At 52.7% G+C, this 23,827-nt stretch overlaps 1 protein-coding gene across 17 annotated transcripts in view; it reads left to right on the top strand.

Annotated features, from left to right (window-relative positions):
- Positions 1-20,891, top strand: part of PLEKHB1 (pleckstrin homology domain containing B1) — a 31,610-nt gene extending 10,719 nt beyond the window's left edge. For 16 of the 17 annotated variants that reach the window (XM_039520093.1, XM_039520086.1, XM_039520091.1 and 13 more), the window contains 4 exons: positions 1,306-1,408; positions 5,744-5,783; positions 17,059-17,161; positions 20,484-20,891. In XM_039520093.1, coding sequence (XP_039376027.1) covers positions 1,306-1,408; positions 5,744-5,783; positions 17,059-17,161; positions 20,484-20,737 — 500 coding nt within the window. In that variant the 3' untranslated portion in view covers positions 20,738-20,891. The remainder of the gene's footprint in view (positions 1-1,305; positions 1,409-5,743; positions 5,784-17,058; positions 17,162-20,483) is intronic. The other variant, XM_039520088.1, reaches the window with a different exon arrangement.
- Positions 20,892-23,827: the final 2,936 nt, after the last annotated feature.

The raw sequence follows: 23,827 nt of genomic DNA, 5'->3' as shown, positions 1-23,827 counted from the left end.
ACATGACATCCTCCACGTGCCCCCGCCCCAAAAACCACCTCCTCATCCAGGGGCATCCTCACACCCCACCCACTCACCCCCCCCCCACCCCCACCCCCAACCCACAGCCCGCCATGGTAACCCCTCCAGCGGCACCCCCACCCCCCAACCCACCCCCCCCACCCACACACCTTAACCAGCACAGAATGAATCCATGTTGTTTCATAAAAATAAACAGAAATGCAAAGTCAAAGAAGATTTATTATTTTTAAAAACATGTGTCCTTAGTTTTAAAACGTGGGGGGAAGGGGGAAAAAACTTTTTATGATCAGGGCTCTCAAAAATCAAGTGGACAGTCACAGGTTACCCTGCTCTGAGGCTGGATATCTTCTCAGCACGGGTGTCTGGCTGATCGTAAACAGCAGCCAGGCGATTTGCCTCAACTTGCTCAGAGAGATTGTGGCACACACAGCAGCAGCAATAAACTACGGGATATTCTTTTCGCTGATGTCCCCCGAGTTGATGTTAACGTCCCCCCTATGGTCCACCACACAGCACAGCACCATTGAAAAAGTAGCCTTCGGTTAATGTACGCTGCTGGCCTGGTGGGCTGGTGCCAGGATAGATGTGAGTCCCATCTATAGCCCCGTTTCTCACTGACTGTGGAAGAGGTGTGCGATAATGAGAGAGGGAGTTGGCCATAAGTGCAGCGATGATCGCAGCGGGCTCTGCTCATGGCGAGTGCTGTGGCCACCACGCTGTAAACCGACAGAGAAGCGCGCGCGACAGATTCCCCGGCGCTTTCAAGGAAGACAGGGAGCGGGATTGACGGTTCAAGCATTGGAAATCAAATCCCAAAATGGCAAGGGGGGGTGCGGGTGGGATGGATAGGTTCCTACACAGTGCACGCTTTCCAAAGCTGGCCCTGTGAATGTGAATGTGAAGTTTGAATTTGTGTATTTAGTTATGGATACAACAAATAAATATTAATTAATCCATCCACAAATTCGACTTAAGTAGATTCGAAATAGTCCTGTAGTGTAGACAAGCCCTCAGATCCCACCCCATCTAACATCCCATCCCAGACCACTGGGCATACTTACCTGCTGATAATCAAAGATCAATTGCCAAATTAATTGCCAAAATTAGGCTATCCCATCATATCATCCCCTCCATAAATTTATCAAGCTTAGTCTTAAAGCCAGATATGTCTTTTGCCCCCACTACTCCCCTTGGAAGGCTGTTCCAGAACTTCACTCCTCTAATGGTTAGAAACCTTCATCTAATTTCAAGTCTAAATTTCAAGTCTGATGCTTTGCCTTCCAGATGTGCAGCCCCCGGAAGGGAAGAGCCGAGATTGCCTGATGACGATTGTGCTGCGAGATGGCTCCAAAGTGACCCTGTGTGCAGAGAGTGAGGACGACGCCGTGTAAGTAACTCCCGGGAGTGCCGCACAGTAGGATGGCGAGGACGCCCCCGTTTTATACTAGGCCTTTCTCTGCTGCGCTTTAACGCTTGTTCGTGGCCAGTGACCAGAAACCTGCTAGAGGCATAAATGTCACTGGACTGTTGCAAGAGACGCCCCCTCCTGGGAGACACGGTGTGTTTCCATTTGTGGCCTGGGGGACAAGAGTCAGGCAGTATTCATGGAGCCTGGTCCTGTACAACACAAACATGGTGAAAGGAGCATGCTCCAGCGAGGGTTGGCAACATTGTTAAGGGACTGTTTGCTAAGCACCTCCCACCCTCCTCCCCAATAGTATTTTTACTATTATTCTCATCATCATTATTATTAACGATACTAAGCAGTACTCGCCTACATTCACCGGGGGTATTTCTTGCTGCTTTTTGGAGCACTCAGCAACTCCCGAGCTTGTACAGAGATGAAAAAATAACATCCCTTGTACTAATGGACAGTTGGCAACCCTACTAGTCCAGCATGACAGACAGAATCTGGTTTGACGTGGAGGAGAAGTGGAGTTAATTGGGGAGAGGAGAATGTAGCCAGCCAGCCAAGCCTCTTGGAACCCCTCCCCTCCCCAGCAATTCCCCCACATACCTCTCAGCCCCACACCTGGAGCTGCACAGTCATAGGTGTCTGCGTGGCTTTCTTCCTAGGACTCCTGCCTCAGGGCCATGAAGTCCTGGTCCCATAATAGGGCAGTTCTGGGTAATTGACAGCCCTGTGGAGTGGAGGCCTCAGTCCAGACCAGTGGTTCCCAAACTGGGGGGGTTGCGAAATTCTCGGGGAAAAAATTCCCTAGTGGCGGACAGAACTGTCCCTAGGGACTCTGGGCAGCACGGGGCCAGCAGCCCGGAGCCCCTGGACTTCCAAGAGCTAAGCAGATCAAAGCAAGCAGATCTATCACACTGAGGAGATTTAAACTTCAAAACTCCTTATAAGAAATGGAAAGGGAGGTGGATATTTTTTTGCTGTTTTTAAAATTTAATAGGCAGCTAGTATTGTTTTTAAAATTATTATGAAGAACAAGTTTAAGCTTTCTTGTAACGTTTGTTGTTTGCCTGGATTGCCCGAGACTTGAATGTTTAATACCTTCATGCTGTTTCACATCTGATACTCCTGGATGAAACATAGGAGCCTTGTGTTATAACAGGCTTATTCAAAGCGATACAAGCTACGAAAGTGAGATCTTGGAAGAGTGTTGCTGTTTTCCTAATGTAATAAAAATACTGTAATGATAAATAATAATAATAAACAGTGTGTAATAAGCATGTCATAAAAACAAATTTTATATTTCCAAGATCACTGCTTTTATGATTTATACTCGGGTAAAGGAGAAAATCCCTGGAAATATTCATTTTTAGAAGGGGGGTTCGCAAGACTTGACATTTTAGTGAAAGGGGTTCACAGGTTGTTAAAGTTTGGGAACCACTGGTCCAGACTGGAGGCATCGATTAGGAGCCGCAGAAGGTCCCTAAAAGTGACCAAAATGTGGACCCACCTCCTGTGCTGCCCTTTTCCTCCCAAGACCCTGCCCCTGCTTGCTCCTCTCCACCCCGTTACCCCCCCCCCCATCGCTCTCCCTTACGGCCGCCATGGCCTCTTGACAATTCCCCTTAGTCTCTCTCACCCCCACCCCGTTCTGGTGCCCCTGGCCTCAGTCCAGCACCTTTTACAATAATAACTCACACTTGCCTCCCCTGAGTGTAAAAGGTTCAAGCTAAGGGTGATTGCTGGCCTTGAATTACAGTGAGGAGTGCACCGTTGGGTTCATTCTTAGCTTGATACAGATGTGGCCCATCTGGGTTCTTATAGTGTGATGCCCCTCCCCAGAGGATCCGAGTGCTTCTCATGTCACTGATAGTCTACGTGAAACACACTGGGGCCAAATGCATCTCTGGTGCAAGCGCCCCAATTGACTTCAAATGATTTACACCAGGTGTGTGTCTGGCCCGTTGTGTGAGCATTTTCCCCCTCCCTCTTCCCAGGTGAAAAGGGATTTACATAACTTTAAAGAGCATAATCAGAAGCTAGACACCAGAACAGAGACGTGCTGTGATCACATGACCCAACTGCACCACTGGCTCCGGTGCTGCCCCCGGGAATGAGCTAACAAGGAATTAAAGATTAGCGAGGCTGTCAAACAGCATTAAAGTCACAGGGACACACGCACACCCAACTAAACTGGGGTCATGCACTGGGACAACTTCCAGCGAGCCGGGTGGCTTCCTGACTGTGAACCCAGCAAAGGAATCTTGCTCTTACTTTCTCCAGGCTGTCTAGGGTTAAGGCGGCGTTGAATAAGACCAAATTCTGTTGTGTTTGGGTGGAGGAAGCATTGTCCAGTGGTTATAGTGCTAAACTGGGAGTAGGGAGTTTCCTGCTCTACCACAGGCTGTTATGTGATCCTGGACAAGTCCCTGTTCTTCGGTTCCCCATCTGTACGCAAGGGATAATAGCACCGCCCTACCCCACAAGGGTGTGGGGAGGATATATACGTTCCAGGTTGTCAGGGTCTCAGATACTATAGTAATGAGGACCAGATAAGTACCATGGATAGATGTGGTGGCTATTAATTACTTTAACCAATTTAACGAGCTATAAGGAATTTGATTGATCAGGCTGCCAAGGCAAGAAAAAACCCCAAACTTGGCACTGTACTTGTTCACCTGCTCCATACAAACAGATCTCCTTTATCATAGTGTTTTTCACTAATTAGGAACATATTTTCCCCTCTAATCCCAGGCGTAACTCAAAGTGAGCACAGATCCCAGTGCGGGAGCCCTAAGAACCAGTCCAGATTCTGATGGTGGAGTAGTGAACTGTCCTGTAGTTATTTCTGCACGCAGTCTAGGGGTCAGTACTGTATCTAATTCCTCTATGTAGCATGTCTGCAGATCTACGGAGATGCCCTGTGACACAGCTGAGATTAGACTCTGCTCTTAAAATGAGGATATAGGGTCAGAGAAGTGGCTAAGTGAAAGTGGCACCTTCTTACTCCACAGCTCTGCTTCCTGTCTGCCTTTAACTTTTGTCTGCTGGTGTCACTGGCATAGACCAGTCTTCGCTCCTTTTAGCCCTGCAGAGGGATGCAGCTGTGGGCGAGCGAGCTGGGTTCTGTTTTGCCTCTCTTGTGTCAGCCTGGTTCCAGCTGCAGAATATTAATTGCAGGTGATGATGTTTGAGGCATAAAGAACCCAGCTGAGTTTTCAGCTCTGAGCAGAGTTTGTGAGACTGTCAGATAAAAAGGCCTGGCTTGGAAACTGATGCCGTTTAGATTGGCAGTCACCAATGGATAATAAATATGGAAATTCCATAATGTCACTTTAAAGGCCAAACTGAAACCTCTCCGATCCCAACAGCCATCTCCACGGCTAACTAAGCAGAACAGTCTCGATCCTAGGAGATTCCCAGGGGCACAGGTTCTCCTCCCAGTTCCTGGTTCATTTCAGGGGCATGTGAAAGGTTCCTGGTCCCTTTGTGAAAGGAAGGGCCTGATCCAGGAGTTCTCGTGATAAATTTTTTGGTGGTCTCAGAGTGTGGCCACCAACTCTTCCTGGTGGCCGCTCTGACAGTTTTTCCTAAAATAATTAACTTTGGGAAAAACAAATAAATATGCACATCAAAATCATTGCCATTTATTTATTGCTAGCTAGTAAGTCTGCTGCTGTGAAAAGTGATATTAATAAACATTTCACAGCCTCGGCAAGCCTGGGGGCAAATTAAGCCCTGGAAGGGGAGGTGGATGGATAGGGAGCAGGGGCGATGAGGGGTGGGGGAGGCAGCGGGGAGCCAGAGCCTGAAGCCCAGAGGATGGGGCCCCAGGAGGAGCTTGCTGAGCCATACCTCAAAGCCTGAAGCCCTGTGGCCAGATCCTCCCACCCCAGGGCTGAAGCCCAAGCTCCACCACCCCCGGGAAGGTGGGGAATTCACAGGCTGCCTTCTCCTCCAGTGTCGTGTCCCAGGTGTCTCCAGAGGGGGGCAGGGCCCAAATCCTGCTGGCAGCCCCAGCAACCAACATCAAGATGGAACATCCAGGAGCAACAGGGAGAGGGAGGGGTGGCTGCTTTGCCCCCCAGTCACTGCCCAGGAGGCTGTGGCCACAAGAAAAGCCCCTGGTGGCCACATGTGGCCATGGTGGCTGCATTTGAGAATCACTGGCCTGCTCGCTGTGGTGTTTGCTGAGCTCCCTGGTAGCAGAGCAGCGCTGAGAGATTAACCAAGAAACAGCTTTGCCTTGATGTGGTTTTTAAATTGCTCCAGGCACGCTTTTGCTCACAGGTTGTCCCGTTTTGTTTACAGCGCCTGGAAGATGGCAGTGCTGGAGGCGAAAAACACCCCGGTGAGCCTTCTTCCTTCCATTTCATAGGGCTCTTCTTACAGGCTGCAAATAATGAGCTGTCTCCTTCCATCTCCTCTCCCCCTCCCCCCCCTCCCATAGAGCCAGTCGATGGAGGAGTGTGGTGGGAGGGCTACATGCACAAAGGCATCTCGTCCCAGAGTGTGGGAAGAGGCATGACCATAGCTGGAGAACTGCAGGCCGGTTTGGGTACTAAAGAGATACGGACAAACTGGATGGTGCTCCGAGAAGAGCAACAGGGAGGATTCAAGTCCACGGGGGGTTGATTTATGAGCCAAGGTTAAGATCCTGCTCCAAAGCCCATTGAAGGCAGTGAAGAGTCTTTCAGTTGACTTCACTGGTCCTTGAATCAGGACCTTCTTAATACATTTTGCTCACTCTCATTACCAGTGATTTGCCCCAGCTGAGATCAGAGCCTCATTGTGCTAGGCACTGTGCAGTCCCTGCTCCAAAGAGCTCATTACCTAAACAGGCAAGGCAGACAAAGGATGGGAGGGGGAAGGGAGTCACAGGGAGGGGGAGCAACTTGTCCAAGGTCACTGGCTGAGGCAGAACTAGAACCCAGGTCTCTTTTGACTAGATCACACACCTCTTGGGTTTAGCGAGGCAATGACTAAATAGAGACATCAGTCTGCAGCTGCCTAAAGGGATTAGTCTTATGGCTGTAAGTGGTTATTTAGTGTAATGCACAGGTTTATAACCGGGAGGATTGGGATGAAAATAATAAGCTGGACAAAAGCCCGAGGAAATGTACCGTAGGGAGCGGCCCTGCCCCAGCAAGGGGATGGACTCGCTAACCCAATAGGCCTCCTCCATCTTGAATGTCTAAGATTCTTTCGTTTCTACCTACAATGGAGTGACCGAGCCAGGCCTGTGCCGGCAGCCGGCTGCCCAACAAAGAGGAGCCTGTACCAGAGTGAATGCTGCTGCTGGGATCCTACAGATAATGAGAGAATTGTTCTGTCCAGGGACAGAGCGCAGTTCGTCCCAGGCTTTGCTGCACACGGCTTTGCTCCTAGCAGTGTAAAGATAGAGCAGGAGCCCTTCATCCAAATGGGCCGTGTGTGTGTGTAATATGGAATAAAAGCTCATTGGATAAACTAAGGGTGCTATGAGGCAAATGATGCCTGTTCAGGGACAGGAATTAGGATCGCGGGGTGGGGGGGTGTTGAGGGGAGCAGGGGATATGTCAGGGAAGAGGGGATTGGCTGAACTGGGTTCTAATCCAGTGTTTTTTATTGGATTGTTGGAGCCACCTTGTGATGGACTGGTGGATGGCTGCTCCCGTGTCTCTCCTTGGGGCATGGCCAGACACAGGTGTCGCCTTTGCGCCGTTTGCTCTGTCCAACCCTTGACTGTCTCTGTGTTGTGGTGGTGTAGATGCTCCTGTGCTTGTTTCTCATCTCAAATACTGTGACATCCCACTCCTCAGAAGGCTACCTGCTGCTCAGGATGGTTGCGGGAGACTATTGGTTGCTTATGTAGGGCTGGGAGATGCGTGCTGTCGTGGTGGTTCCTATTGGCATGAGAGCAGGGATGAGAAGCTGTGCGCCCAAGTTTCTCCTAAGAGCTGCAGGGTGGCTTTCAAGGATCTGCTCGCTGCCTTGCCAACAGCCATTGGAGAACATTTTTTGCAGTGGGGGTTTGGGGCAAATAGTGGATGCAGGGTAGTGCATCTTATCCTGTCCCCACTGCTCCTTGCCTCAGCCCATCTCCCTCTGGATTGGTCAGACCCCCCCCCATGCTGGGATCCCCACTACCATACTGCATTTACTTTGCTAATTTCCTTGTTTGTTGGTGGAGTATTGTGTAAAAGTCAAGTCAGAAATCCTACAGAGTCCAGCATACAGACTGTGGACCTCACTGATCTCACACCAGTGGTATGCAGAAGCCGATCCTAGTGTAGACACAGCTTATACTGGCAAAAAAGGGCTCTTGCCAGCATGGCTTATTCTGGTTCCCCGAGCAAAATAAGCTGTAAATCATTCATGCTGATATAATTGCATCTACACTTGGGCTTTTTGGTTGGCACAGAAATGTCTTTAAAAAAATACACCAACTCCCCCTTCCCCCCACCCCCTTCACAGATGTTACTATTCTGGCAAAGAGTTTCTGGAGATGGCTAGAGAAACACATTAGGACATTGGCTTAGTGCAGTGGTCCCCAACGCGGTGCCCACGGGCGCCATGGCACCCACCGGGGCATCTGTGTGTGCCCACGTACTGTCCGATGGACCAGCATCCGCCGAAATGCCACTGAGAAGCAGTGTCATCCAGAGGCGTTGCCACTGAAATGCTGCTGATTTTCGGCGTCATTTCAGCAGTGCCGCCTCTGGATGACGCTGCTTCTCAACGGCATTTCGGTGGTGTCGCCGATTGACGTTGCTGCTTCTCGGCGGCATTTTGGCGGATGCTCGTCCATCGGCCACAGTCCTTGGTGGCTCATCATCCGGTGCCTGCCAGATGAAAAAGGTTGGGGACCAGTGGCTTAGTGGATCAAATCCTGGAGGAAGGGTGCAGCTTGAGAAGGCTGATAGAGCCCCCCGCCTCCCTCAGCAGGATAGAGTAATTGGAAGGCAAAAGTAGCGTCTCTTTGGGGAGCTCTATGAAGAGGTGGGGGAGGGGGTTAAGCTTGGTGGCTCCAGTCATCTCTTGTTTGTATTGTTTGCATCCCACAGAGTCGAGTGCCGCTGGCAAATAACATTGCCTAGCGCTGCTGGGGGAGAATAGTGCTGTTAAGAGCATAGGGAGAGCGTAAATGCTGTCACGCTGCTGGTCTGACAGCCATTCATAAAGCCAAGATTCTCCAGTGAGGAAAGGCTGCTAATTGGGGGTGGAATTAGCAGTAACTTTTTGAATTGACCTCTTCAAATGAACTTGTTAACTGGGTTTATCACAAAGAAGGGAAATGGGAGGGCCTGGAGGATCCTCTTCATTGTGCCAGAGAATAAATTGGAGATGTCCCTCATAACACAATGGCTGGAGCCTGGGAGCCCTGCCTCCTGTGGCTGCTCCCTAGACGTGTCTCTTGGCGCACAGAAGATTCTCAAGGGTTCTTCTTGCTTTCTGCTGTTGTACAAATTCTTTTTGAAAAAGATCAGTAGCTAAGGGAATCCTTGGGAAATGCAAATGTATACGAATGAGTGAGTCCAGAGGAAATGCAGCATTAAGGGAACTAGCTAACAAATTTACCAGACCACTTTTGGGTTGTTTTTGTTTTTTTTGAAAGCCACAGGGAATTGGCAAAAGCAATTCTTAGTCCTGATCTTCCAAGAGGAACCTAGTGCGATCCTGACAATTAGCCTATCTTCTGTCCCCAGGAAAATAACAAAATCTGGTATTAAGAAAAGTGCTATATACCTTGGGCCAAATCCCATGGTCCTTTCAATGGGAATTTTGACCGAATGAAAAAGGAACGAGCCTTTGGCTCCTAGCGGATAGCAGAGACAAAAACAATAGACAGCCTGAGTGAAGTCAGTAAGGCCAAGATTTCACCCATTATGCTTATAATGACTCGATCCTGCAAAGGAACTCCCGAGAGCTAATCCCACCTCTGCTACTCACTTGTTCTGTGACCTTGGGCAAGTCCTTTCTCCTCTCTGTAGTTCAGCTTCCCCTCCTATAAAATGGGGAGTGACGACAGCTCCCTCTGAGAAAGAATTAATGTCTGTGAAGCATGTGGAAGGTGTAAAACGCTATGCTGTGTATGTGGTGAATATTGTTAGTGGGAGTCTGCAGTGTATCAGAGGGGGATCCTGGAGACCTCTGGAGGTGTGTGACAATTGCTTTATGATATAGACAGATTGATACTGTGGTAAAGCAGGGCCTAAACTATCAGCCTAAAGAGAACAAAAGACTGAAGCCAACATGTGCCAGGGGACGCACCTCTACCCTGTTTAAGACCAATCCCAAACCTGTGGAGAAGTTTGGCTACCTAGGGCATACGCAGTGCCAGCATGCCACGGTTGAGGATGAGGTCACCCATTGTCTAGCCAAGACCAAGCACTGCGTTTGCAATGCTGTCACACCACCTGTGGAAAGATAGGGGTCTTGCCTTGGTCTGACCATGCATGTGCAGGTTCACCTGTCCTGTTTGCCGAGTCCTCGCAGTGTCTCGTTAACATGAGACTCTGTTGTCATCATCAGTCGGAGCTCTCTGAGTGGACGCTGCAGATGGTCCATGTGACTGGAGCAGAAGAGTGAGACTGGGGGGGGCTGAGTTCCCTTCATAGGTTGTCCGTGGTCTCCTGCATAAAGCAAGGGGCTGGCAGGTGCAATAGTACCCATGGTCTAGTGGTTAGAACAGGGTGCGAGGGGGCAGGAGACTGGAGTTCTGTTCCTAAGTGGTACGTGCTGGTCATAGCAAGAGAGAGAGCACATAGCTCATGATTCTCTGGCTCTGCCAACAACTTAACCCATCCATGCCTTGGTTTCCCCCGTGGTATAATGGAGAATACTTTTAACTTTGTAAGGAAATGAAAGGAGCAACATAGTAATAATAACAACTATTGTAGACCTGGTCAGTCCTTGTTGCGTCTTGCACCACTAGATCTCGGTTGGAGGCGGGGGGGGTACTGGGGTGGGAGTGGAGCTGTGTTTCCCCATGGTTGTGATGCCTCCTCTTCCAGTCCCCTCCATCTCTGCCTGGTGGAGGCAGGGGCTGCAGGTTAACACACGGATCACAGCGAATTTGAGAGCTGTTAGAAGAGGCTAGTCCCATTGTCTCCAGTTCACTCCGGAACAACACGAGCCAGCACTGATGAGGAAGGAGCTGTTAGCATCTTTAATGTGGGGAATCCAGTCTCCTGGTAGCTGGGCTGGGAAGAAAGGCATGTTTGCTGCTGAGCTGGCATATGCGGGGGATCAATGGCTGACCCTGGCAGGGCGTTTTTGGAGAGGAGCCTGAAGCTATGTTTGCAGCAGATAATGAGTTTTCCTATGTTCAGTCACACAATGGAAGTGAAGGCAAAGGGACACAGGGAGGAAGCAGCCAAGTGCTGTGGCTAGGAGAAGGCAGAGCTTTCTGCACTGTTGGAAGGCAGTGCTAAGTTACAAGCCTGCAGCACCTCCCAGCTGAGGATCTTGCAGCCAGGGGTTTGTCAGCATCACCCCCATTTTATAGAAGAGGCACAGAGAGGGTTAAACGACTGCTCAAGGCCACACAGCAAGTCAGTGACCGCGCTGGGGGGGGAAACCCAGGAGTCTGAGTCTTCTGCCTGTCCTAGCTACGTGCGCTCTGAACTGGTGATGCAGGCCATGTATGCATCCTCGCTACACCCCAGGAGGTGGGGCAGGGCTGTTATCCCCATTGTACAGATGGGGAACTGAGGCACAGAGTGACTTGCCCAAGATCCCCTATGGCAGATCAGGGAATTGAACCCAGGTCTCCCAGGCAAGTGCCTGAACCACTGGCCCATCCTTCCCCTTTGGTCTTCTATTCGTCCCACTAGGAAATGATCTAACGCTGTGACCCAGAGAGCAGGAGCGTCTCAGACCTGGGCTGACAGTGATGAATTAAAGGAGAACATCCATTGAATTGGAGGCGAACGTGCATCAAAGTGAATGAGAACATGAAGCAGATAATCTTGGGTTGCCCCCCCCTTGTGCTCAGAGTTCCCATCCTGACCCCCCCACCCCCGCACTTTAGATCTAATTGTGTATTGAGCGAGATGACTGGGAGAAGGAGATTAAAACACAGGTGACTGGTGCACAAAAGCCAGGGCCGTGTGAGGCTGCTCAGTGTATTGATTTATGCTGCGCAAGCATCTTGGAGCTTGAGGGCAGGAGGGTGTGTCCTGAGGCTCCATCCTGTCCCATCCCCGGCTCTCTCAAGGTCAGGCATCCAGGGGCATGGTGCTGCATGGGGAGAAGGAAGCAAATTATTTCCTTTGTCTTCCTTGGGGGGGGGGGGGAGTGAGTGTGTGTGAGAGAGAGAGAGAGATATTCTTCTCTGGGTTTGTTCTTGGATTAAATGACCTCCCGCTCCGGCTCCACACAAGGCGATCTGCTCCTGCCGCTCTCCGGCCTGGGCTGTGTCACACGGGTGTGCTTTGCTCCTGAAGTGCGACACCTTTGCTGCCCCGTGCGCTCTCCCGTCACACACAGGAGCAAAGACTAGAAGGCCGAGGGTTGAGGCAGGGTCTCTATTTCACACAGACCTTGTCAAGATCAAAAGCCTGCCTCTGCATTGCTGGCCCTCGCCGCTTCAAACACACACCTGGATTTCTGGCAAAACCTTACCTGGCGTCGTTGGGCCTTGGACCCCGGCCTTCCCAGCTTGTGCAGACAAGGGGGACGCAAGAGGTTTTAATTGCCTTGCCATGCTCTGGCCTCTCTCCCCAGCCTGACCTCTTTGTGTCAGCACAGAGCAAAGGCCCACTTTGAAGCTGCCCCTTCAGCCTGAGGAGCAGCTAATTAGGCCGTGTCCTACTGGGTGAGTGAAGTGACTTGGTTCACTCCAGCCAGGCAGGCTAATAAACAAGAGCTGGCTTCTCCTCCTGGCTAGGAGGTTCAAGGCCAGGGTCGATCAGGGCCCAGTGGCCGTGTTTGGTAGTTGGTTGTTCGTACTGAAACCCGTCGGCCTGGCCTGGAACGGGACCACTATCCATGAGGAGAAAGAGACTGTTCTACTCCTCTGAGTTCAGCAGAGAGAGGGTGACTCGCGGGGAGCTCTAAGGAGGTGGCTGGGCATTGATTTCTATCCAAGCTCAGAGGCAGGTTTGCTGCTCGGTGGCAAGTTCAGGGCCCCGAACGGTGGTTTCCCCTGCAGCCTGAACGGACTGGGAGGAGAGCAGTTGGTGGAATGTCTGACACCCTGCAGCGGACTCCTCCCAAGCGGGGGCAGCTGAGGCCTCCAAAACTTGTTTGACTCATGACTTATTTTTTTGCCTGTTTTAAGATGTCCAGGTTAGGCCTTGTCTCCACCACACCCGCTACCCCGTTGGGTGGTCCCATGACCAGGCGCTAGCTTCCTGCTGTCGTTAAAATAGTGTCAGTCTTACAGCACCGGGAGGATGGACCTTTGAGCCGGGTTCCCAAGCCTTGCTGTGGCTCTGCTGAGTTCTAACGCCCTGATGCTGAGAGAGACAGACCCAGGGAGTGGGGCCCCGAAATGCCTATAAACCAGCTTTTGTGCCTCCCAAATTCTGGCCTTAGGCAGCTGCTTGCCCATCCCTCAGCATGAATTAAAGCAGCCTCTGGGCCTACTTGAACTTGTGATGACTTTGAACAGGCCACTGTGGGCTGCTCTGCCCGTAAGATCTGGACCTGAGAATGCTTTGGTCCTATCCCTCCCCTTATATATCTCAGTAAACCAGGGGTTCTCAAACTGGGGGTTGGGACCCCTGAGGGGGTCACGAGCTTATTACATGGGGGGTCGTGAGCTGCCAGCCTCCGCCCCAAACTCTGCTTTGCCTCCAGCATTTATAATGGTGTTCAATATATTTAAAAGTGTTTTTCATTTATAAGCGGGGGGGAGGGGGGGCAGCGAAGGTCACACTCAGAGGCTTGATATGCGAAAGGGGCCACCAGTACAGAAGTTTGAGAACCACTGCAGTAAACCAAGATGGAGGCGCATTCCAGCTGCTCTATGCTGCCTGGGAATCCCCCCTACCCCACCCAGCACCCCCCGCCCCCAGTGGCTGGTTAAGCCAGCTGTGTGGCCCCTAAATGGCAGCTCAGTTAAGGGGCTACAGCAGAGCCCAGAATTGGGGTCTAAGCGTATAGTCCTGTTTACGCCACAGGACTTAGTCGAGGGGCCCCATGTCTAGCCCAGGCCCCAGACGCCACAGCTAGCCTGTGGGGCCTGTGCATGAAGCTGAAAGCTGAGGTTTCATGAGTTCAAGGAGTAACGGTCTCAAGTTGCAGTGGGGGAGGTTTAGGTTGGATATTAGGAAAATCTTTTTCATTGGGAGGGTGGTGAAGCACTGGAATGGGTTACCTAGGGAGGTGGTGGAATCTCCTTCCTTAGAGGTTTTTAAGGTCAGGCTTGACAAAGCCCTGGCTGGGATGATTTATTAGGGTATGGCTACACTGGCGATTTGCAGCACTGGAGCGCTGCAATTAGTATGACCTCCTGCAGGTCACTTCCAGCACTGATATTCTATGATTGGAAGGGACCCAGGAGAGGTATAGTCCCACCCCCTGCTCAAAGCAGGACCAATCCCCAACTAATGAGTTTGGGAGGTCTTGGCCGCACCTGCCCTGCTTTCGGTGGTGGGACCCTGCTGAAGCGCAGTGACTCAGCCCTGTGCTTTGAATGGAGCCCCAAGCAGCGAATGCCAGGCAGTTGCAGTGCAGATGGAATATCCTGCCTCGACCCTTTTCTTAGGGCAAGAGAACGCTGAATTCATGATGTTGCCTTGAGATGGGACTAAAATCCCTTCCCCCTGGCTCCCCAGATGTTAGAAGGATAAGTGTGTGCCTGTAGCACAGCCGTGCACCAGCTGCAGCCTTCCCTTTCTTCGTGTCGATAATATTGATGTGAAGCTCTGTGCAGGCTGGCTCAGGGCTCAGAAACCCCTTCCTCTCCAGCACCATTGCTTTTGCCTCTTCGAATCCTCCTTGTTCTCAAGGTTGTCGGTGCCCCCAAAACGCCTGCTGCAGGATCGTGGAGAAGGACGTTTTATGGGGGGGAAGGAGGGGAGGCCTGAGTGAGAGACTTAAAATTCACCCCTTCTTGCTTTATTGCTACAGTCCCCCTGGCCCCAGTTGCCCCAGGGAATGCAGAACTATTTATTATAGGTATTACAGTAGCACCTAGAGGCCCTGTTGTGCCAGACACTGTACAACCTCAGAATAAGGAGCAGCCGCTGCCCTGAAGAGCTTACTGTCTACACAGCCCAGCCAGGTACAGGTGGAGGAAGGATTATCTCCCCCATTTTACAGCTGGGGCATTGAGGCGTCGGTTAGGCTAAGTGACCTGCCCAAGGTCACAGAGGGATTCTGTGGCAGAGCAGGCGATTGAAGCCAGGATCGGTTTGTCAGAGTGGCTGAGTCTCTGAACCCATCCGCTGGAGCCGCATGTGAGAGAAATCAGCACAAACAGCTGGTCACGTTCAGGCTCTGAGCCCTTGGGGTGAGCGGTTCTCTGTGCTGATGGCCAGATCTAATCCATTAGAGGCCTGGCTAAGCCATGCATCCAACTGGGCCAGGTCACTGGTTCCAACTGGGACCTTACCAGCATCCCTGATTTTTGGACAGTCCAAGGACACAGGTGGGAGTTCATCTGTCGGGTTGTGCTTTAATCATCCCTGGAGAGCGCCAGGTTGTAGCCAGGTGCCCTGGCACATTGGGAATGGAGACCAGACCCTCAAGCTGTGACTTTATAGCTCTCTTAACCCTTCGCTGCCACCTCGCTCACTTCCAGCTTCTGTCTTTCCTTTAGGCCAAACACGTGCCCAGCTCAAGCAGCAGGTTTCCTCCCCCACTGGCCCTCCATACACAGCAGCTGGTTAGGCAGGAATGAAACCCAGGGCTCCTGCCTCCCAGTCCCATCCTCGGTCCGCTGGACTCCACCAGTAGCTAGTGCTATAGGCTTTGCTGCGGCTTGTTGTTGTATCAGTAACATAGGGCACGACCGTTCCTGGCACGTGTGATTTGTTAGTGGGGGGTGCGCCCCTTCAGACTACGGTGTTCCTAGTGTGGCCTCTTCGCCCACTGACTGTTTTGGGGCCTGATCCTGCCCATGTGAATGAGGAATTTCACCATTGGTTCCAGCCTGGGGGTGTAGCTGCACTGCAGAGTGTGGAGAAAACTGAGCTCGTTTTAATCAAGTCAGATCAAAGCTAGCTCGAGTAACAACAGCAGGGAAGCCTTGGCAGCCGGGGCAGCTGCACAGGCTAGTCCTGGCAGCCTGGGTACATCGCGCCTCTGGCTTGCAGCACAGACACTCCCTCAGATCTCTGGGCCCTGCTGCGGGATGTCTGTAAATCAGTCTGAAGGAGAGCGGAATCCATTTAAAAACAGTTTAAGCTCTCAAATCGTTAACAGCCTCCCTGAGCAGACTTCCAAGGTACAAATGAATACATTTTAATAGGAGGCACGGAGCAGAGAGCTGCTAATCTGCATTAATTCCTCTCCCGAGGCTTCAGCCGCAGAAATGAGCAATTCAATACAGATCAAATCAAATGCCCAGGACAGATTGGGGGAGATGGGCTCTGCGGAGGGGCGGTGCACAGAAACACCAGCAGGAAATCCAGGCTGCGGCAGCAGCGTTCGCTCACTCTTGCTGCACATCTGGTTGCTGGGGGACATTTTGTTAAGCGCACGCTGCAGCTGAGGCTGATGATTGGCTGCTGTGTGCTTTTGAAACACGAAGGGGGTGTGCGTGTGACAGAGGGAGAGAGAGACTCACCCACCTGAACTGGGGTTGTGTTGCCCCCTGAATTCTTTCTTACCAGTAGTGCCAGTGTGTTCCCCAGAGAGCTGGGTTCTAGGCCCAGCTCTGGCAGTAGCCTGCTCAATGACCTTGGGCAAGTCCATTCTTGTCCCCATGCCTCAGTTTCCCCTCCTGACCTTTGTCTATTTAGACTAAGCTTTTTGTGGCAAGGACTGTCTCTTACTATGTGTACTCTCAGTGCCTGGCATAATGGGGCCTTCATCTCAGCTGGGGCCTTCCCATAATTGGCCAAGTGAAGCGTGATCCTACATTCAGCCGCTGTTTGGACGTAACACAATAACTTTTGAATGCCAAAGCCAATCAGTTGTAAAATTTCAGGGAACGTGCTAGGCCTCGGAGAGCAGAACCCTGTTGAGTTTGAGGCAAAATGGAAAAAAATGGATGAAAGAAATGGGGGACACAGAGAGTCCCTGGCATCTGGTTAGCAGAGCTAGCAGCTTCAGCCAGGTCTGTAATTGTCTAGAAAGCAAAGAACCAGTTGATGGCAGTGTCAACATCTTCCAGCATAACAAGACACCAGCCCACCCCTCAGCTCGGCTCCGCTCATCATCCCAATAGGGTTAAAAATGTTGGCACCCTGAATGACTTATCTGCCAGACAGAAAGAAAAGAAATCAGAATGGTGGGGGGAAGGGGGAATCAGGGCCCCAGGCATTGGGCAGGAAATGGGGGACCCTGGTGGAGAGAAGAATGGGGCGTGTCAGCCCCTGGCATGAGGGAGGAGGTGGGATGGAAGGGAGCTTGTGGGGGAACGGAGAGATCAAAGGAACCCTGATGTGGGCAGTGAGCTTGGCAGATTTGGAAGCAGATGGCAAGGCATCACCGTTGGGCCTAACATCTGTCTCACCCTCCCCGTGTAGGTCCATATGTACGACCCATATGACGACTATTACCAGACAGTGCCCTTGGATTCCCACCAGACCATGTATGTCAGCTCGGGATACTACGGCACCCAGTACGGAGGTATGTTTCCCCATCGTGGCCTCCCCCCAGCCCACACTGACCGTTGAGGGGCCCCCAATGAGGCGGGGGTTTAGCAGCTGGCCAGGATCCAGGGGGCTGCACCCAGCGTGCAGGAAACGGAGCAGATTTGGACACCCGTCTTAGTTACGTGGCAGCGTTCAGATTCCAACCTCTAGAGGGCAAGGCCCATTTACACCCCAGCCAGTCAAGCCACCGTGTCATTAAATTTACTGAGGGGTTTTGCTTATTTCTGTCAATGAAGCAGAAGAGGGCGCCTGATTCCTTCCGGAAATACGTTTCTTGAGTTTTTGTAACTCTAGGTAGAATTCAATCCTGGGCCCAGCTTCACCAGGAAAGGACAAAAGGTCACGGCTCATTAGTTACTTAGCAACAACTCCTAGAGCTAAAATGGGGCAGTTTATAAAGAAGCTAATTTTTTTTTTTTTTTAATTTAAAAACTAAATTCCTACGGTATTCTAGCACTGGTCCAAACTGCATTGCACAGCAGCGCTGCTGCAGACTTCAGGCCATTCCTGGAGTCGTATGCAAAACATTATATTCCCTTCACGTATTTAATGTAACATAAATGCATTGACTTTACTGCTTGCAAAAAGTGCTGGAGGGACACTCCCTGCTTTTGAAAGGTGCTGAGATACCATGGTGATGGGTGCCAGCATCAGAACCTCATTACAGTCCCTTCTGGCCTTAAAATCTATGGGGCCAGATTTTTTAAGGGATTTAGGCCCCTAGAGACGCAGGTAGGTGCCTGAGGCCCATTGAACATCCTGCTAGGCTCCTCTCTGCATCTTTAGGCACCTAACTACCTTTGAAATGTGGCCCTATGAACCTAGACAGACAGGCCTAGAGACTGACATTCTCTGTCTGTCTCCTAATGGGTAACAGCTGCTGCCTCACCCTGTCCCAGTAGTGACCATCTCGCAGGAAGGGAGAGGAGTTGTTACAGGAGTGGGTGGGTGAGAGTCTGTGGCCTGCGTTGTGCAGGAGGTCGGACTAGATGATGGGGAGAGCTGGATGTGGGCTGGGGAGGGTGGCTGGGACTGGCCTGGGGACCAGTGCTGGGGCAGGGGCTGAAAACTGAGGCTGCTTGGTCCTGGGAGGGGGGCTGGCTGAGGTGTGCTGGCCGTGGGTGGATGGTCTGGGGTGGAGGGTGATGCTGGGGGTTTTACTGGCACTGGAAGTGGGGGGCTGCCTGAGACTTACTGGTGCTGGATGGGGGATTTGCATTGGGAGTCTGGGTTGGGGGGGGCTGGTTGCGGCAGAAAGGCTGGCTGAGGGGTTACTGGTGCTGGCTGAGGGGGGTTGTCTGGGGGTTCCTGGTGCCGAGAGGGGGGTTGGCTGGGGGTTCCTGGTGCCGAGAGGGGGGTTAGCTGGGGGTTCCTGGTGCCGAGAGGGGGTTAGCTGGGGTTCCTGGTGCTGGCTGAGGGTTCCTGGTGCTGGCTGAGGGGTTGGCTGGGGTTCCTGGTGCCGAGAGGGGTTAGCTAGGGGTTCCTGGTGCTGAGAGGGGGTTAGCTGGGGTTCCTGGTGCCGAGAGGGGGTTAGCTGGGGTTCCTGGTGCTGGCTGAGGGGTTCCTGGTGCTGGCAGAGGGGGTTGGCTGGGGTTCCTGGTGCTGGCAGAGGGGTTAGCTGGGATTCCTGGTGCTGGCTGAGGGGGGTGCTGGGAGGGGAGCTGGATGGGGGGTTCCTGGTGCTGGCAGTGAAAGCTCACTGAGGAGTCACAGATGCTGGATTTGGGGCCAGATGGGGGGTGTTACTGGGGCTAAGGTTGGGGATCAGGCTGGGGGGTGTTGCTGGGACTGGGATGGGTGATCGAGCTGGGGTTGGAACTGGGGCTGCGCTGGGGGGGTTGCTGGGGCTGGGAAGGGCGATTGGGCTGGGGCTGGGACAGGGGATCAGGCTAGGGGGGTTGCTGGGACTGGGATGGGCGATCGGACTGGGGCTGGGACGGGGGATCAGACTGGGGCTGGGACGGGGGATTGCGCGGGGGGGGGTTGCTGGGACTGGGATGGGCGATCAGGCTGGAACGGGGGATCACACTGGGGGGGTTGCTGGGACTGGGATGGGCCATCGAGCTGGGGCTGGAACGGGGGATCAGGCTGGGACGAGGGATCGGGTTGGGGGAGGTTACTGAGCTAAGGAAGAGAAGCAGCGATGTTCCATGGGACGTTGTTTCAGAATTAACCCTCTGCCAAGCAGTGGGCAGCTGCTGCCTTCTCTCCTCCCGGCCGAGGGGTCCCAGGACCCGCTGTCCTGGAGCCAGTGTGCTGGTCTGCAAGCAGAGGGAGAGGCGGCTTCCCATCCGAGCCTGAGCTTGTCAGACATTTACAGGAACCAAATCCCTGGATGCCCAGCTGCTCCCCTCCGGTCTAGCCACATCCCTAATGATAGGGTGACATCTGGTGGCACCAACCTGGAACTGCCCTGGCTGCGCCCACGGCTTCGGAGCCCAGCTGTCATGTCACAGACGGGCTGCAGACGGGCCCCTGGCTCACCACAGCAGGGCAGGGGGCGAGCCCTGAATGGCCTGGGACCTCCGGCAGGGGTGGATCTGCACAGGGCTCAGGCAGCCGTCCTTGGCCCTGTCCCGGCGGGAGGGAAGGATGCAGGCCCTGCAGTGGGAATATACACCAGGAATTAAAGCTGTTAACCCGCACATCGTTGGGGAATCTGGCCCCTGGGAGATTCCAGCCTCCCACCGGGCAGTACCCAAGCAGCACACCCAGCCCTGGGGAGGTGCATGAGGCAGCTCAGCGGTACACAAGGCCCCGCGGGAGCTCAGAGCTGAGAGCTCCTTGCTCACGTCTCCAGGGCATCTTTTTCCTGCAGAAAGTGCGTTTGTGCTTTCCTGAGCATTAGCGCGATTGGTTCACTTGATTGGCTTATTCAGAAGTGGAAGGGAGGTGTTTCTTTTGGTTTGTTAAAGGCTCACAGTCACCATGGCTTGTGTGTGCGCCACCGCACCCTGCTGGGTGGAAACAAATACTGCACTGTGTGTCATAAGCCCTATATTGCTCACTGCCCCAGGAGATTCTGTCAGCTCAAGCAATAAGGACACTCCCCCACAGTTTAACTAGCCAAGCAAGCAATGCATCATGAACCCTGCCCAGGCTCTCATCAAATGCTCCAAAGCAGAACCCAGCCCTCCCGCTGTCCCCCTGCAGCTCAGATCACACCGCACCCTGGTGTTGAACAGGAGCCTGAGCAGCATTTGTGTCTCGGTGACAGCGAGAGGCAGCGCTCCCCAGGTCCTGGTGGAGTCGCTGTGTGGGCTCTGCATGGCTGTAGCTTTACTCCTCTCCCACAGGGCTGCGGGAACAACGGCGTCCCTGGGCGCCCTCCTCCATGTTCACCCTGCATCTCCTTTTGTCTTTGCCCCTCAGCGCCTGGAGTGACTCACGTGATTGTCCGCGAGGACCCCTACCGCGTGTCAGGAGACCATATGGCTTTGGGCCTGCTGGCCGGCGCCGCCACCGGGGCCGCCCTGGGATCCTTCATGTGGATGCCGTGCTGGTTCTAAGAACTCGCTCGCCCGCGGGACGCCTCTGGACCAAGCGCTGACCGAGAAGTTTGGGTTCCCTCCAGGCGGCCTGCGAGGCGATGCCCTAGAACGTAGATCGTTGTAAGGTTCCCCTCCCATCCCCGATGAGTCCGCACTTTGCTTGGCGTGCCTGACTAGGCGCATTGGTGGCATAAATTTTCCTTTGCCTCCTAACCCAGCAGTCTTTTAATTTTCTCATCACTCAACACAATTCAGACGCCCACCCTGACCTAGGCACGGCGCTGCCCACCCAGACCTCGACCAAGGCCAAGCAGAGAGTGCTGCTGTTCTGGAGGATGAACAGAGACCTCCGGTACCTCCCAGCGTCTCCTTCTGCTCCGAACTGACAGCTTCTGCTCCTGGCCCTCCTCCTCTGAAGAGAGGGACAGAGGAGGTGAGCACGGAGCCAGATCCTCAGCTGGTGTAGGGCGATTTAACTCCAGTGACGTCAGTGGGGTGATGCCAGCTTACTCCAGCTGAGAATCTTGTCTCCATTGGCCCCTGGGTTTCAGATCCCTGTAGCGTACAGGCCAGTGCTGTGTAAATTGCAGGTGTTTTATACATTGCATTTAAAACAAATCCTTCTTGGACTTAAATAGGAAGTAAAAGGAAACAGCCCCTTTCCTATGTAGCAGCCCCCCTCAGGTGTGTAACATATATAGAACATGTGACTGACTAGCTGTGTAAAGGAAACACATATGTCATCCCACCGGGTTGTGGGGGGGGGCAGGGTATTTTAGTTTAGACGTGATTCTATATGGTCCAGTGCACCGTGAAGTGCAATAGGCAAAGTCTACAGCGTAGTTCATGTCACCTGTAAAACGTACTTGGCGTGAGCCACGCGAATCCTTCCGTGTGTCATATGTACACCAGCACATGTGGACACTTACCCAGCGTCTGTTACACTCCACTCGCATATTAAAAAGCTCTGACTCCCTCGCTAAGTGTGTGACGCCCTCTGTCCTTCCCCCACGGTGCTTTGTGCTGGGGCTGGGCTGGTGGTTAGCGCCCAGCCCCTGCTGCCCCCCCAGGGCCTCTCCCTCAGCCCCAGCTCTTGCTCTCTGAGCTGCTGGGCTGAGAGTGCCACCCCCCAGAGGCAGGCCAAGGGAGGTCTTTGTGGCAAAGACTGCGGTGGACCCCCAACGTGCCAGGCCATGAAGGGGACCATAGCCACGCAGGTCACTGCCAGCGGGGGGATTCGGGAGGAGCATGACGTGCAGCCCTTTTACAGGCTCATGGTCAATGCTCAGGCCGTTCCAGGGCCCTGTGCTGCTCAACCCTTATTTCCCCCTTGGAGGCGGCAGGACGGTGGGTGAGTAAGACTTTGCAGGCGCAAGCCGCGCCCCTCCCATTAGCCCAGTTCTGGCCACTTCCAGATGGTTTCTGCTTTTCACTACAGCCTGCACTGGTAGTGCCTGACTCGCTGCGTGAGCCCCCAGACTGACCCCCTGATCGGAGCACAGCCCCTGCTTTGACCCCGTGCACAAAGAGGGAAAGCAGCGTCTGCAGAGCATAGTGGCCCAGGCTGGGATGAATGGTAGACAGAAATCATGCCTATTTTATGCCATGTGCGGTGGTGGATGTGCAAGGGTGGATGGCGGGATGCCCATTCTCTGCCCACCCTTGGGAGTGGGTACATGCAAGGGTGGAGGGCAGTATGCCCAATCTGTGCCCAGTGGCAGAACTTGGTGCATGCAAGGGTGGAGGGCAGTATGTCCAATCTGTGCCCAGTGGCAGAACTTGGTGCATACAAGGGTGGAGGGCAATATGCCCATTCTGCATCCATTGGCAGGAGTGGGTATGCACAAGGGTGAAAGGCAGTATGCCCATTCTGTGCCCACCTGTGTTTCAAGAGGCAGGCATACACCATGCAAATTGCTGAGGGAAAACAGGCTGTAGCTTCCCATCTCTCCTACTAGATCTGTGGGCGGCAAGAGGCAGTTTTTACAGCCCGCAGCGTTTCTAGGAACCCAGTGCAATCCAGGCATTAACTCTAGCCGTTTCTGGGGCACTGTCTGGTACCGTCGTTCACTTATGCTGGCGTGTCCAGCATCACGCGGGGTGGGCTCCGGGAAGCATTCCGTGACGCCGCTGTACATCTGAAGCGCTGCAAAATGAAGCACGACCCTCTAGTAACACTGACTCCTGTAAACGCACCTCGCCACTGTGTGGTCAGTGGCTTCAGCAGTGCTGTGGCGTCTGGCCTGTGTGGCATTGCTCCCAGAGGGGGAGTTGTGTTATGAGTGTGGGGGCTAAACCCCCCGTGGGATTCTATTTTAAAGAGCCCCTCTAAGGATATCAGAGATAATAGCGGAGACAGACCACGGGCCAGATTCTGACCTGGTTTACCCCATTGTCAGAAAGCAGCAGCTCCATTGACTTCAAAGGAGTGATCTGGGTTTACCCTACTGAAAGCTAGAGCATAACATGACCTATCTCGTGCAGTGGAGAAAGGTGCCGGCCAGAAGCTCAGCACCCTTAGCATTCAGCTGCTGGGTGGGCTTTTCCCTGAGGATGATTGACAGAATTATTGACAAGTCAGTAATGATCTCCTTATGTGCATTAGGTAAGAGTGCAGCCATAGCCAGGGTTAGGGGGATGAGCAAGACAGCCTTAGCCACTCTGTGTCCATTTCAGAGACTGCGAGGTATTTACTGTGCTGTTAAAGGGACCCAGAAAACATAAAACACGTACTTAAAGACAGACCTTGTGTCTGTTACTAATAGCTTAGATCAGTGGCAGCCAGGGGTACATGTACCCGTAGGGGTATGCAGAGATCTTCCAGGGTACATCAACTCATCTAAATGCTTGCCTAATTTTACAACAGGCTACATAGAAAGCACTAGCGAAGTCAGTACAAACAAAAATTTCATACAGACACAATGCGAAAGTCAGCAATTGTTCCGTAACAGTGTGGCTGTGACACTCACGTATTTTTATGTCTGATTTTGTAAGCAAGTAATTTTTAAGCAAGGTGAAATTTGGAGTACGCAAGACAAATCAGACTCCTGAAAGGGGTACAGAAGTCTGGAAAGATTGAAAGTCACTGGTTTAAGATTATTTACACAGCAATTATCAGGGGGGTAGCTGTGTTAGTCTGGATCTGTAAA

This window comes from Mauremys reevesii, linkage group 1 (assembly GCF_016161935.1).
Source record: "Mauremys reevesii isolate NIE-2019 linkage group 1, ASM1616193v1, whole genome shotgun sequence".
NCBI lineage: Eukaryota > Metazoa > Chordata > Testudines > Geoemydidae > Mauremys > Mauremys reevesii.
Note: the sequence above shows the minus strand (reverse complement) of the source record. Positions and strands in the feature narration are given on the sequence as shown.